This window comes from Durio zibethinus, chromosome 23 (assembly GCF_047325235.1).
Source record: "Durio zibethinus cultivar Kanyao isolate XHJ-2024 chromosome 23, ASM4732523v1, whole genome shotgun sequence".
In the NCBI taxonomy this organism is placed as follows: Eukaryota; Viridiplantae; Streptophyta; class Magnoliopsida; order Malvales; family Malvaceae; genus Durio; species Durio zibethinus.
Genome location: NC_143184.1, coordinates 9,428,347 through 9,442,347, shown reverse-complemented (window position 1 = coordinate 9,442,347; position 14,001 = coordinate 9,428,347). Strand labels below are relative to the sequence as shown.

The window sequence follows — 14,001 nt, the reverse complement described above, 5'->3', positions numbered from 1 at the left end:
TAAAGCAGTTATCCAAGAAGGCAACAGCGACAATGAAGATGTAGGGTACTCTTGGTTTTGGTGGGGTCAGGGAGATGTAGTTTTCGAGGCCAGATTGTTAGCGAGTAAAAGAGTGGAGTGTGATGTCATTGCTTTGCTGGGGCTAATGGACGCATTTACATCTGTCATTGCCTACTCAAATTCGAAAAGTTCTATATATCCATCCAAATCAGAATTCGACTAGCTATATAAAACAAATAACAACTCAATTTTGTTCAATTCAAATTTAAATTTAAATTCAATTTAAATTCGAATTAATTAAAAATTATACGATATTTGAATTATGCAATTAAGTATTAATTGAGATTAAGATACTGCAGCTATGATTTTTCTTGACACACTCAAAATGAAGGTAGCATGTGTCAACATGAAATTTCATTGATGGAGGAACGATATAAGTACATTGTTGCACAAACTAAGAAAAAGGTAATGCCTTTCCAGTTTACACTAGTTTTATTTTGTGCAATAATGTACTTAAATTCACTATCACACAGCCTAAGCAATTGTATCAACTAAACAAAGAATTAGTGAACATGAAAGGATAAAAAAAAAATTTTTGAATAAAAATATCTTATTGTGATTAATTAAGTTTTTAATCTTTAATTTTGATTTAATTAAACACTTAATTAAATGAAATCTAATCATGTGATAAAATTAAATTAATTAATTTTCAAATTACAATAAATTAAACTATTGAGGATCTTAGAAAGAGGGAAAGAAAAAATAAAGAAAAAATTTTATTTTATTTAATTTTTACATATATTAATTGTGCTATGTTACAAACTTTCATCTATTTTATTGATATTACATAAAATTTTATCTTAGTTGATAAAAAAATTAATGATGCTAAATTTTTCATCCTAATAAGGACATAATTAAATCTTATATCTTATATAAAAATATAAAAGCCAAAGTTTTTAGTAAAAAATAAAATTTTTTAATATGAATAGTCTATATTATTGATATGTGGATGATCTTGAAAATCGTCGTGTGTCTTATATTTTATTTGAATTATTTTTAAAAATTAAAATTAATTACATTTATTTATTATTATTATTTATCTTAAATTACTCACAATTAAATTTATATTAAAAGTAATAAAAACTTTACTTGCCATCATTATAGAGTAATTTTGTGTTCTATTTTTCCAATTATAATATTCAACTTTTAAATTACATTTATGAAAAAAAATATTCACTTTCTAATTTTTTAATTTATGACCTATTTATTTACTCCATTTTTTAAGTTATGTATACATGTTTAATATGTATATATATTGATTTTAAAATGATTAAAAAATGATCAGTGAGAAAATCAATTAGAATTAATTTTGAAATATATCAAATAAAATGAATTCCGTACCCATTATTACACTAATTTCAAAATTTTTATATTTTCATTTCTCCCAAACAAGTTAAGTACATAATATGTTTGATTATTTTAATTGTCAAGCTAAATTACTCTTAATTTAAAGAAAAATTATTTAATATACTGACAGTGAAATCTTTTAATTTCACAAACGAAATTAAGATGGTAACATATGTCTATTATATATTTAAAAAAATTAATTTAAAAAAAAAGTAATATATGTGTTATCATCTAAACCTTGTTTGTGAAATTAAAAAACTCTACCATATATCAAATAATTTCTTTAATTTAAAATATTATCACTAATCTTGATTTGATTCTTAAATTCACTTTAATCAATTAGACATTCAAAAGTTACAAATAATCTCATAATTATTTTCAAGACTCATCTTATAAATAAAAGTATTTTGGGATGATTAAGAAATAAATTGTATCCCTACAATATTTTTTCTTATTGTTGTAATATTCTTTTACTATGCAGTAAACCTAACTTAGGTTTTATTTCTTTTAGTTTGTGATGTTAGATAAAGATGGATTAAATGCACAAATTATTTTTTGTTTGGTTTTGTATTATTTTGGGCACTGTTTTATTTTATTTTATTTTAGTGTTAAGATCTTTTAGATTAATTCTTCATCATAGTTGTATGATGATTTATTTTTTGAAAAAAAATTCATTTTGAAAAGAAAATTTAAAATTAAGCAAAATTTCTTAAAAATTTAATGTTTTAGATTTCTTGCTAAGTTGTGGCTATTACTATTTGCTTTTTATAGTTTAAATTATACACCAATTTTTATATACTTTTAATTTTTTTTTTTTAGTTTTTGTTATGGCATTAATTTATATACCAAAATTCCATTATACTTTACAATGAAATAAAAAAGCAAGTTAGGTGATAAATTATAAAAATATGATCACTTATCATCTATCCTATCATATATATCAAGTACACATTTTATTTTTTATTTTTTGTATGAAGTGAATTTCTATATTTATTTCTTTTCTAAGTGATATGATTTATTTTTTGTCATTTGATATTATGTTTTATTGTTTTGATTTGTCACTTTCATGATTTAACTTAAAATGGAACTAATTACTATTGAAGTAAATGAAAATTGATGGAAGTAGCTCTTTAGTTTCAATTTTTTGATACATATAATAGGATAAGTATTATAAGGTTTACGGTAAATGATAATTATTTTTACCAAATATTTCAAAAATATAATTTTTTATCCAACATTTTATAATATTATTATATATTTTTTTACAAAATTTTTAAGGGTGTGAATTTAAAAAAAAAAAAAACATTTAGAATGAGTTAAATTTTCTATAATTTTAAAAAACATATAATATCATTTGGATTTAAGAAAAATTAAATTCAAATGCAAACTTTTATTACCTTTAATATATTGAAATATATGATTGGCAAAGAAGAATTAAACGTGCATAATAAATTATTAGATAGATATATATATATATATATATATATTAGGGTTGATACGTTTAATTTTTATGAGAATACTAACAATATATTTTATCATTAAAAAATAATTTTTGTCAAAATTATAAATTTAACATTTCTAAAGATAAAATAAGCTGATGTTTTTCTAATAAATAATATTATAAATTTTAATTTAGTATTACCTCTTTTGATTATCATATCTCCAAATTGATTTACTTGATAACCTTTGACTTTCGATGATATTATAAATTTAAGCTTGAATTTCGTAAAAGTTTCTAATTATTAGCCCCAAAGAATATATAAATGAAAATTCAATTACAAATTCAAATAAAAAAAATTTTTCTACTCATATATATTTAAAAATTTATATGCATAATCATCTCTCAATCAAATTTTTTATTGATTCTATTTTTATTGTCTTTTATTTTAAAGTGTTTATAGATTAAATAAGTATTATCACTAATTTGAATCTTTTTGATATAATTGCTTCTAATCTATTGTTATTGCTAGTTAACTATTAGTATTTAAATTTTCATTTTATTTTGTTTAAAAATTATTATAAATTAAAATTTTCATCCATACATGGCACAGTTTAAATTTAGTAAATATATAAAAGTCAAATCTTTTGATAGAAAAAAATTGAGGTATATTATTTTGACATGGCCTTGAGCAATCGTAACGTGTCCTACATTAATTATATTTATTCATATTTATTTCCCTTGAAGTTGACACGAGTTGATTTAATTTCATATAAATTTTAAAATATTTCAATACATTAATTATATTTATTTTCTTTTAAATTTTTAATTGACTTACCTTTTTATTTTCAATAAAATATCTTAAATTATAGATATAGTATTTGAAAAAACATAAACATGTTGAAAGTTATTTTTAAATGAATTTATTATAATTTATTTCCGAAAATTATGCCTAATTTAAATCTCAATTAGCGTAAAACCTCCTTATCTTTTATTATACAAAAAAAAAAAAATCGATTATAAATAGGATATCTTGATGTAATCTAGCAACACTTAAAAGGTTGTTCTCCAAATTAATATATTGACTTTAGATCAAAGTAAACCTATCATACTATTATTAATCTGTTTATATTTTCATTTTTCTCAAACCTTTTAATATATTGCAATATAATTGTATATTGAATCTCTCTAAAAATTTTATCAATTAATCGTTTTTCATTATTAGTTTTAATTTCTTATGAACCATTTTTTTTTTTTTAATTAAGAACTCTACTAAACTACATTCACATTATCCACCTAAAAGTTGTTGTTAAAAGTTATTACCACCATTAAACCAACAACTGATTAAAAGTCAATATTTATTAAATATATTTTACAAATATTACCATTATTGTGAATTTTTTTTATATTTATTGTTTGTTAGGTTAGTTTTTGACCAAAGTTCTTATATGAAATTTCAAAACTAAAATTAATGCAGTTATTGAATAGTCAAATGTAAGCAATTTAATTTGTTTGGAAAGAATAAAAAGAGGATATTCAAAATTAACTTATTTTCTAATTTTAATTTTGAAATTTTGATTTCAAGTATTTATATAAGGTAAATTGAATTGAATTGAATTGAAATAAATAAGCTAATAAAAATGAATATGTAAAAGAAAAAAAAAATCAGTTTAATCAAAAAAATTTGTTTTATTATTCTAATTTGTACACATCTATATAAAAGGTAAGTAAATTAAAAATGTAAAATTAAATAAATAAAATTTATTATAGAAAATATTTTAAAATTTAAATAAAATAAAATCAAAATAATTAAATGCAAGACAAGTGACAGTTGTTCGAAACTGTCTACATGTCAAAAAATAGCCAATTCACATTGGATTTTTGTCCTTTTTTTAAAAAAAAAATATTGGCTTTTTTACATTTAAATAAAATATAAAATTACATATCCATACATTACAAGCTTAAAACTAGTGTAAATAAATATTGGTGGAGTTGATTTATTAAAATAAAAAAAATAAAAACTTAAATGATTTTCTAATTATAGTTTAGTGATTTTTTATACCCCTTAGCCATTAGTGAATTCCAAAACAAAAATATATATTTACACAACCAAAATTCCACTACTTAATTATTGTAAGTAATCCACTGTGCCATTTTCTGATCAGTGGAAAATTCATCAAAGGAGTTTATTCATACTCTGAAAATGGAGAAAGCCTAATCCATTTACGGGTATTGATGAGTAAAAGATTTAGTTACCTCTTGGATCAGGCATAACCATTCCCACACATCCCTTTACTGGAAGCTTTTCTCTCTTCTATTTAAATAGAAAACAATGGAATGGTTGCCGATGTTCTCAGTTAAATCTTGATTTAAAGGTTAGAACTTGCCACCTGCAAATATTGATGATGGGATCGTAAGAATAGAGCAGAACTAATAAATTCTTGATGTTAAAAGTGAGGTTTTATTGACAACGTGCAATATGAAGTGCTACCTATGAAAAATTATACTATATCTCTTTGAGAAGTCTATATGTTTATGCAAAAGGGCAAGAACATAGAGCTACAAATTTTTGATTCCTGCTTTTTTTTCTTTTAATCAATAGAAAGTGAAGCAAAAAATAAAAAAATGAAGTGAAAACAATGGACAAACAGCAAAAAGCAAAAACATTAACCAGACTTATGAACTGTAATGCTTTTTCCTATACTAACTATAGGCCCTAAAATTCCGGACATAAACTTAGCTTAATCCACTATGACCCCTTGTTGGCAGGTTTCATATGCTGTACACGAAGGATAAATGAAAATTTCTTTATTGGATACCTCATCCAGCCTGCATATCAGGTAGTTCTTGAAATGGGAACCCACAACGTCCAAATGAATTTTGGTGTTTCTACATCATCCTATATTTTATCTTATTAATCATACCAACTTAGTTGATTCCTTTCATAAGAGAAATTCCTCGTTTACAGTCACACATGTCTACATGCCTAAAACTATGTTTACGTTGTTAGATATTCTTCTAACAGATCCCTTGAGCTCTCCAAAGATTTATTTAGTCTTTTTACACTCCACTCAATTCCCATGCAGTACAATTTTGCATGATTCCTTAACCCTAAATTTGAACGACTGTTGACAACGTTTGCGAAAGGGAGGGAGGGAGGGGGTATTTTTATCTGCTTTACTTTTGGGGAAGACACTGCATCATTAAAACCCAAAAAAGACAAGAAGAAGAAATGCGTATCAGCATGTAACTTATAAAAGAAGCACCGCATTGCCTTATGGGCGAGACAGTAAAAGTTGCATAAACTAAAAGGAAGATAAGGTATTAGAAAGAAACTTTTCTTCTTTTTACAGCTAGGTCTTTTTTTTTTTTTGGGGGGGGGAGGGGTGCATGTGGTTTGGGGTGTCTTAAGGAGAGAGAAGTTTTACCAGTTACAAACCTGAAAATGAAGATGAGGCCATTTTCATGATTTGACCAGCTCAGAATCTAAAGCAACTCACTTTCTAATGCTCGAGTTAAACACCAAACACAGTTTCAAGGGGTTTTGCCAGCAGAGATTGACAACCTGCCCAAACAAGCCACTACTAACTTGCTCCAAATCTTAGCCAGATATTAACAAAGCTCCAAAATTTCAAATTGGACAAAGAATCCCACAATGTGTAAGATATCTGTAAAACATTCCCAAAAGAAGTAGCCATACACCAGCCAATCCACTTGTCTGTATCTAGAGCCAAATCATGTACATCCCCCTCTTGTAATCCCATGGTGTCATCATAATCCGCAAGTTATGCCCCTCTTCACTCATCAAATTCAGAAAGTCCTAGGAGACAAGAATTATTCAAAGGATTTATAATAATCAACATATTTTCATTTCCTTGGTAGTCCTTCTAACAATTCATATATCTTGTTAGATTGGGGGTGATCTTGATCCTTAGAAGCAAAATAGTTCACACAACCTGCAACCTCAATCCAACTACATCCAACATCCTTTCTCATACCCTTTTCCTTCAGTTCTTTCCTCACTCTGTCAACATTTTTCCAGTTTCCTTCCTCTGCATACATATTTGAGAGCAACACATGATAGCCTATAGTGCCTTTTCCTATATCCATTTGAAGCAACTTCTTGGCCACAACTTCACCCAAGTCAGATTTTTGGTGAAGCCTGCAAGCAGCAAGAAGCGATCCCCAAATCTCCAAGGAATTACCCTCTTCACCTAATTGTTTAACAAACTCATAGGCTTCATCCACCCTCCCAACCTTACCTAGCATGTCAGCAACACAACAGTAATGCTCAGTTGAGGGCTGGATGTTAAACTCTCTCTCCATTGACTTAAATATATAAAGGCCCTCATCAACCAATCCAGCATAACCACAGGCTGATAAGACTGCAACAAAGGTGATGGCATCAGGCTGAATGCTAGATGCCTGCATCGAGCGAAACAAAGAGAGAGCTTGCTCACCCATCCCATGTTGGCCATAACCCAATATCATTGTGGCATACGTGACAGAATTTTTTTCGGGGATATTAAAAAACATGTTTTCAGCAAGTATGAGGGCACCAGACTTGGAATACATGTCAACTAATGCAGTGCCCACAAAGACATTTGGGTCTGACAAATTACGAACAGAAAACCCATGAAGTTGCTTACCTAAATCTATATTCCCCATTAGACTACAAGCTGGGAGAACTGATGCCAATGTCACAGCATTGGGCATTACATTTTGCTGAAGCATTTGTCTAATGACAACAATGGATTCTTCAATCAGCCCATTCTGTGCAAGACCAGCAATCATAGCATTCCATGTGGCTTGATCTCTGTTGCTAGAATTGCTATTTTCAAAAAGTAGTTGTGAATTCCTAATCAAGCCAGATTTAGCATACATGTCTATAATATAACTATCCATCCCCTCAAATTGAATACCACGCCTAAGAAGATAAGCATGGGTCTGTTTTCCAATTTCCCGGTTTCTAAGATTTGATGCTGCTGAAAGGAGAGCAGTTACAGTCACAGAATCAACCAAGAAACCTTGCTTCTGCATCTCATATACAAGTAACAACCCTTCATCATCCAACCCATTCTGTACAAAAGCAGAAACCATGGTATTCCAAGAAATGACATCTCTTTCAGGCATCTTATCAAAAACTTCAAATGATGTGTGGATTGAATTGCACCTGGAATACATGACAAGTATTGCATTGGCTACAATAACTGGCAAATTGTGTAAATTCTTAATTGTGTAGGCATGTAGCTGATGTGCCAAGTCCAACCGCTGCAACTGTGAAACTGCACTTAATGCTGAGAGAAAAGTAACATCATCAAAAACAGTTTCCGATTCTATAGCTTGAAGAAAAAGCTTAATTCCTTCAACTGGACAATTATTTTGAAGATACCCTCCAATCATAGTGTTCCAAATCTCTATATTTCTCTGCGAGCAACTGTCAAAGATCTTCCTAGCAAAATCAAGACAACCAAGCTCTGCAAAAGCGAATATGGATGAACTGACAACAAACAAGTCACCAACAAATTCACTACCCAGCTTCAGAAGCATCCCATAAAGAACTTCAGCATTATTATAGTCCTCTAAACCGGATAAGGCTGGGAAAACATTAACAAAACTAACTCCACTGAGTCTTTTCCCCGTTTTCATCATATTCCTAAACAGCATAACAGCTTCCAAATATCTCTCCGTCTTCACATACCACGAAATCATAGTATTCCAAGCTACCACGTCTCTCTTACGCATCATATTAAATACTTTACATACCCAATCATGTTTCAAATAATCAAAGCCTTTACTATAACCACCCATTTCCTTATTATCCATAGAACTCAAACAAGTAGCATAAAAATTCAACAAAGCATTATACACAATCCTACTGGGGTTGGTTAAACCCCGAATAAAATGGCAATGAACGGCTTTACCTATGCGAAGATTCCGTGATAGAGTACAAGCTTTGAGCACAGAGGAGTAAGTATAAGAGTCACATTTGGTGTGAGGGAAGGAATTCTTCATGTGGGAATAGAATAAAAGGGCTTCTTGGGGCATGTTGTTGCAAATATAACCAATGATGATAGTGTTCCAAAGAACTGTTGTTGGTTGGGGAATTGTGTCGAAGAGTTGGCGGGCGAGATGTGGTTGACCTTGCTGGCATATTTTGCTGAGGCGGGAACGGATGGTGGGAGTTTTGAGAGTTGGGTTAGGGGTTGGGGAGGAGATGATGAAATGGGAAGGGTTATTGTTGGTAGCTATAGCGTTGGTGGTGGCGGTGGTTGAAGGTGGGGAAAGTGGGAGAGGGAGAGCAGAGGAGGCCATGGATGATACTGATAAGACTTATGTTCCCCTCCTGTATGTATGCGTTTGCCACTGTTTAGTTGGTTGGTAGTTAGATGACTGCCTAATCTACATATCTTGTTGTCCACTTTCAAATAGGAAATTTCTTTTAGCGATTTTTTAATGATATATTACGTTGTTGTATAAAAGTTTTATATATGTTTTTATTATTCAGATTATTTTATTTTCAAAATTTTTTTTATCAATATGATTTTTCTTTTTGAGATATTATATGCATTAATTCTTGCATTTTTTCATCTTATGATAAGAGAAAAAAAAAAAAAAAGAAAGAAGTGGATGCGTAGTGGGAGGCTGAGAGCCCTCCCTTCACGTCTGGATTTGCGTTTTATAACTAAACTCTTTAGCCTTTATCGCCTGATAATAAATTTAATAAATAACAGTAATTCATGTTTACTAATTGACGAATTTTTTTTTTTAAAAATAGACATAGTCTGAATCCAATATCTTCTCTGCAATTTTTTCGTATGTCTCAAAAAATTAAATCTTAGTATTAATGGAAAAAATGTTTAATAGTCATTTAAATCTTATAAAAATCAATTAAGTTTAAATTTTGTTCCCATGCTTATCAAGGTGTTTCTAGTCTTAAAGAGTTTTAAACGTGTGGTTTTATTGATAGAGTATTAAATTTTTAAATTCACTAATCAAAATTTAATTTTTGATAATTTTAAATATAAAAAATTAATTAATTGGTAATTTGTATGTTTATGTTTGAAATATAAGCTTTACAACTTCCTTCCAGCCATACAATAAGAAGGTCTTCCTCTTGTAATAGTTTTGAGTAGCGGATGGAGATCATTTTCCTTTGCCAAACTTTTAAGGCAGCAGGAGTTTCAGTTTTTTTTTTTTGAGTAGAACTTTTTGGGTAAGGGAGCTTTATCTAGTAAAAATCTCTTGAGTTTAAGGGTGTAATCGAGTCGAGTCAAGTCGATATAGTGAGAAGCTTGAGCTTGATCTCGGTTTTCAACTCGAATTCGAACTTGATCGAGTTTCATTTTTTTAGCTCGAGCTTGATTCGTGATCAAAATCGAGCTACTCGAACTCTCTTGATTAAACTCGATTAATATATTAAAATAAATTTGATTTTTATACTCGATAAGAGTTCGATTATTTATGCTCGAGTTCGAACTCGAATTCGAGATATTTTATTGATTAAAATAATAAAAAAATTTAAATATAAAAACTCGATTAAACTCGTGAGCTACTCGAATCAAGTATAAAAATACTTAAATTCGATTCGATCGATAAGTCAAACTACTTGAGCTCGAGCTCGATTCGATAATAATCGAATCGAATTCAAGTTTTATTCGAATCAAACTTGAATAATTTGTGAGTACTAATATATTATTTACATCCTTACTTGAACTTGCATGAAAATTTTTTTTTTTGAATGCGGCTAACATCTTATCCAGAACTGATGGCTTCAAGTACATTGAAAATTTAAGATTTTAATAAAGATTAATTACCATAAACCCTATTATTATTTATATATTATTGTCTTAATCAAATTTTAAAAAAAATAATGTATTAATTGTCATATATCAAGCATTGGTTAATATTTTTTTCTATGATGCAATCGAAGATTTTAGAGACTTTAGTTGGACATAACCCTTTTTTTTTTATATATTTTAAGGAAATATATTACCTTACGTTGATATTATGCATTTAAAATTTTACTTAATATTATCAATTTGGATCTAATGATTGATATAGAAGAAAATTCTTCTTACTAATTGGAACCAACATTTTTTTTTATTACCGTAAAGAACAAGCGGTTTAATTTAATTATAAAATTATCTTATAAGTCAAACATTATGTTTAGTTATGCATCACTGTTAATGCACGAGTGACACATTCAAATATATAGTTTCCAATTAAATCAATTTCCACAACTTTTTACAACAAATAATGAATTAAAATAATATTAAAAATTATCGTTCATCGTCATTAAGATCGTGGGTTAATGATAAGAAAAAAATCTTAAAATCTTAATATCCCGGACTCAAATTTTATAATATGTGGATTTTATTTTAATTTTATATTAAATTTATCTAATTATATACTTATTTATTTGTTTGTTTGATTTAATCAAGTGAATTTTTATATGAGTGTAATACTTATTATGATTTTACTCTTGAATTCATAAAAAAAAAAAAAAGTACTCATACATATCAATTTTGTGTCAACTATTTCTCTCACATCATGTGATTAAAAATTTATTGAGCTAATTTCAAGCATGTATTTATGTATAGGATATATATCTATGAATTGGTAGATGATATTTGTCCTTGAATGTGTGTGCAATAAATTTATGTCAAATCAGGTGAAATATTTGAAATGCTAAAGTCAAGGCAATCAGCATGATTCCATTATTACATTAATTTGGAAGATGATGATGTCGAATATGGTCTCTAAATATTGTAGGATAGCAACCACTGATCTCCATCAATAAAAGACGTATTAAGGAAAAAAGAAGCCTGAGTATCATTCAGCTTTTGAACATAAGGGGCCCTTCCACTTATATCAGCTCCTGCGCCCGTGCAATTGTATTCTCCATAGAATATGGTCCTGTATTAATTTCGCAATTAATCACTCTCTAATTTTACGAAATATATATTAGTAATTTGTTAGTATAATAAATTAAATTTAAATAATATTCAAAACCATGTCTTTTCTTTTTTTTTAATTTCATACTGGTCTCGTGTAGGATCGTTGAAGTCATTCCAACCCTCCGGTGCAATAATATCTGTCATGGATGTCAAAGCAAAAACAACACGCGAGAATGGCCTCCATGCTCGACCTAGCCATATTCTCCCGGTGCCTCCTATGGTACAATTCACGAAAGCAAAGCCGGTAATCTCATCGCTGGAAGCTCTTCCATGTGCTGTCACAGCTCCATTTATGTTTTTTGATCCAGGAGCAACGGGGTTAGCTATGGAAATCAACTGGCATTTCTGTTCCAAATGTGTTTATACAGATTTGTTAATTTAGCAGGGTGAGTACTGCCTCTGGACTGGACTGGATATCCATATAATATGCTACAGATTGCTTGGTAGTAAACATTACCTCATATAGAGACTTTCCATCCCCAAAAATGAAGTCGATTGAGCCTTGTATATAGCAATCCTTGAAGTAATGGCGACCTCGGTCGTCATGAAGTGTGTCTTGAGCTCCGAAGAAGCCACAACCCCAGAAGGCTGCTTGGTCTCCCGCTATTCTAATTGCCACTGCTTGTGCCCCAGCATCACCTGGACGAGGGATAGGAGCTACATTCTACCATATATGGTGAAAATTCGAATATATCAGAAAGTGTAAATCTCATTTCTCGTTTCATTTCTTATATACTTTTCATATATATATATATATAAATGTTGTTCTTTGTTGAAAGCAATATGTTTTAATATTAATTTACTATCTTAATTGAATTTCAAATGTTATTTAGATTTATTGATGTATATTATGTCTCACCATGAAGCTTATGTTCTTAGCAATAAAGTTGGTGGAGAAAACTTGCACGGAACCGCTATAAGAGGTTCCATTAGCGGAATTGGCTGTGTCGTTCCAAGCAATTGCAGTTGATGTATAGCCTTGTCCTTGAAATGTAATGTTGGGTTTGGTTTTTGGAATAATGACTTTCTCACTGGAAAAAGTAAAGACATATATGAATAAATATAGTATTCTGGCTTATGAATATATATGACCACTGAAGAAAAAAAAAAAAAGAGGTAGAACTTAGCAAGGACAGCTGCTCACTAGTAAATGCCTGAATTGATCCATATTATGGTTCTTTTGATGCTGAAGTTTGCAATAGCATCAACGGCTGCTTGCACTGTCGTGAAATTACAACACCCCTTTCTATCAACACAAAGCGTCAATGTTGTGTTGGTTTCCGGAGGTGGAAAGTTTGGTGGGAAGTCATCACATATGGATCCTGATTTGCCTTTATCATTGTGTTTATGATGTCGATGTAGGCAGTCAAAATTCCACGGAAAGAATGTTGCAATGATAGATGATGATGATGAAGTGGTTAGACTAAAATCAACAAAATATTTAAGGAATTGAGGGCTTGGATTGATGAGAACTGTGGATGCAAAAACAGAAAAAATGGCAACAAGAACAGTGGAAGAAATGGTTTTGGGACTCATTTTTTTTCTTATGGGATGAGGGCAGAGATAAGGGTAGGAGGTATATATTTGAAATGTAGGATGCATAAACATGAACTTGAAGTTTAAGGGTAGATGGCATGTCTTGCAAATCACCCTGTCCTTTGGTAAATTCTTGAGAGAATTTCCAACCTACCAAACATAAGCGATGACCACCAAAATACAGGGAAAAGTTTAGACTTCACTTTATCATGCTCCTGGTCCACCACTGGCCTATTTCTGACCTTGCTAACAAATAAGTCTCCATTTGGACGAACATGAGATTGAAAATAATAATAATAATTATTATTATAATAACAATTAAAAGAAATAATTATATTTGTGATTAAAAGAAATTTCAATGAAAAACTTATAATAAATGATTTTTATTGAAATTGACATTTAAATTTAATTTATTATATACTAAATTCAATTATCGGTGTAGTAAAATCCAAACCTAGACTAGATAACCCTAATAATTAAGGTTTAAGGTTTTTTTTCAAACTATTTCACCAATTTGTCCATTGGAATTGCTAATTATTTCACATCTCCTAGAATTCCTCATTCTCTGGTAATGACTAAAAAATGTCCAAGTAATTCGTCTTTTTCAATTTTTTTGTTGCCATCAATACTTGTTTTCTTTTTTAAATATGATAATTTAAA

General features: G+C 29.2%; 2 protein-coding genes across 3 annotated transcripts; both read right to left on the bottom strand.

Moving 5' to 3' along the window:
• Window positions 1-4,858: 4,858 nt before the first annotated feature.
• On the bottom strand, window positions 4,859-9,455 carry LOC111314571 (pentatricopeptide repeat-containing protein At3g22150, chloroplastic-like). Of its 2 annotated transcripts, XM_089752862.1 has the most exons (3): window positions 8,770-9,455; window positions 6,285-8,142; window positions 4,859-5,235 (listed from the first exon to the last, which is right to left on the bottom strand). In XM_089752862.1, the coding sequence occupies exons 1-2, from the start codon at window positions 9,158-9,160 to the stop codon at window positions 6,713-6,715; spliced, it is 1,821 nt and encodes a 606-aa protein (XP_089608988.1). In that variant the 5' UTR covers window positions 9,161-9,455; the 3' UTR covers window positions 4,859-5,235; window positions 6,285-6,712. The 2 variants fall into 2 exon arrangements, with proteins under 2 accessions (XP_089608988.1, XP_022771782.2); XM_022916047.2 differs by having other exon boundaries at window positions 6,285-9,455.
• Window positions 9,456-11,367: 1,912 nt separating this feature from the next.
• LOC111313545 (Pectin lyase-like superfamily protein) lies at window positions 11,368-13,553 on the bottom strand. Its single transcript, XM_022914225.2, has 5 exons — window positions 12,950-13,553; window positions 12,665-12,836; window positions 12,263-12,469; window positions 11,891-12,150; window positions 11,368-11,764 (listed from the first exon to the last, which is right to left on the bottom strand). Exons 1-5 carry the CDS (start codon window positions 13,411-13,413, stop codon window positions 11,608-11,610), a joined length of 1,260 nt encoding a protein of 419 aa, XP_022769960.2. The 5' UTR covers window positions 13,414-13,553; the 3' UTR covers window positions 11,368-11,607.
• Between the last annotated feature and the right edge of the window lie 448 nt (window positions 13,554-14,001).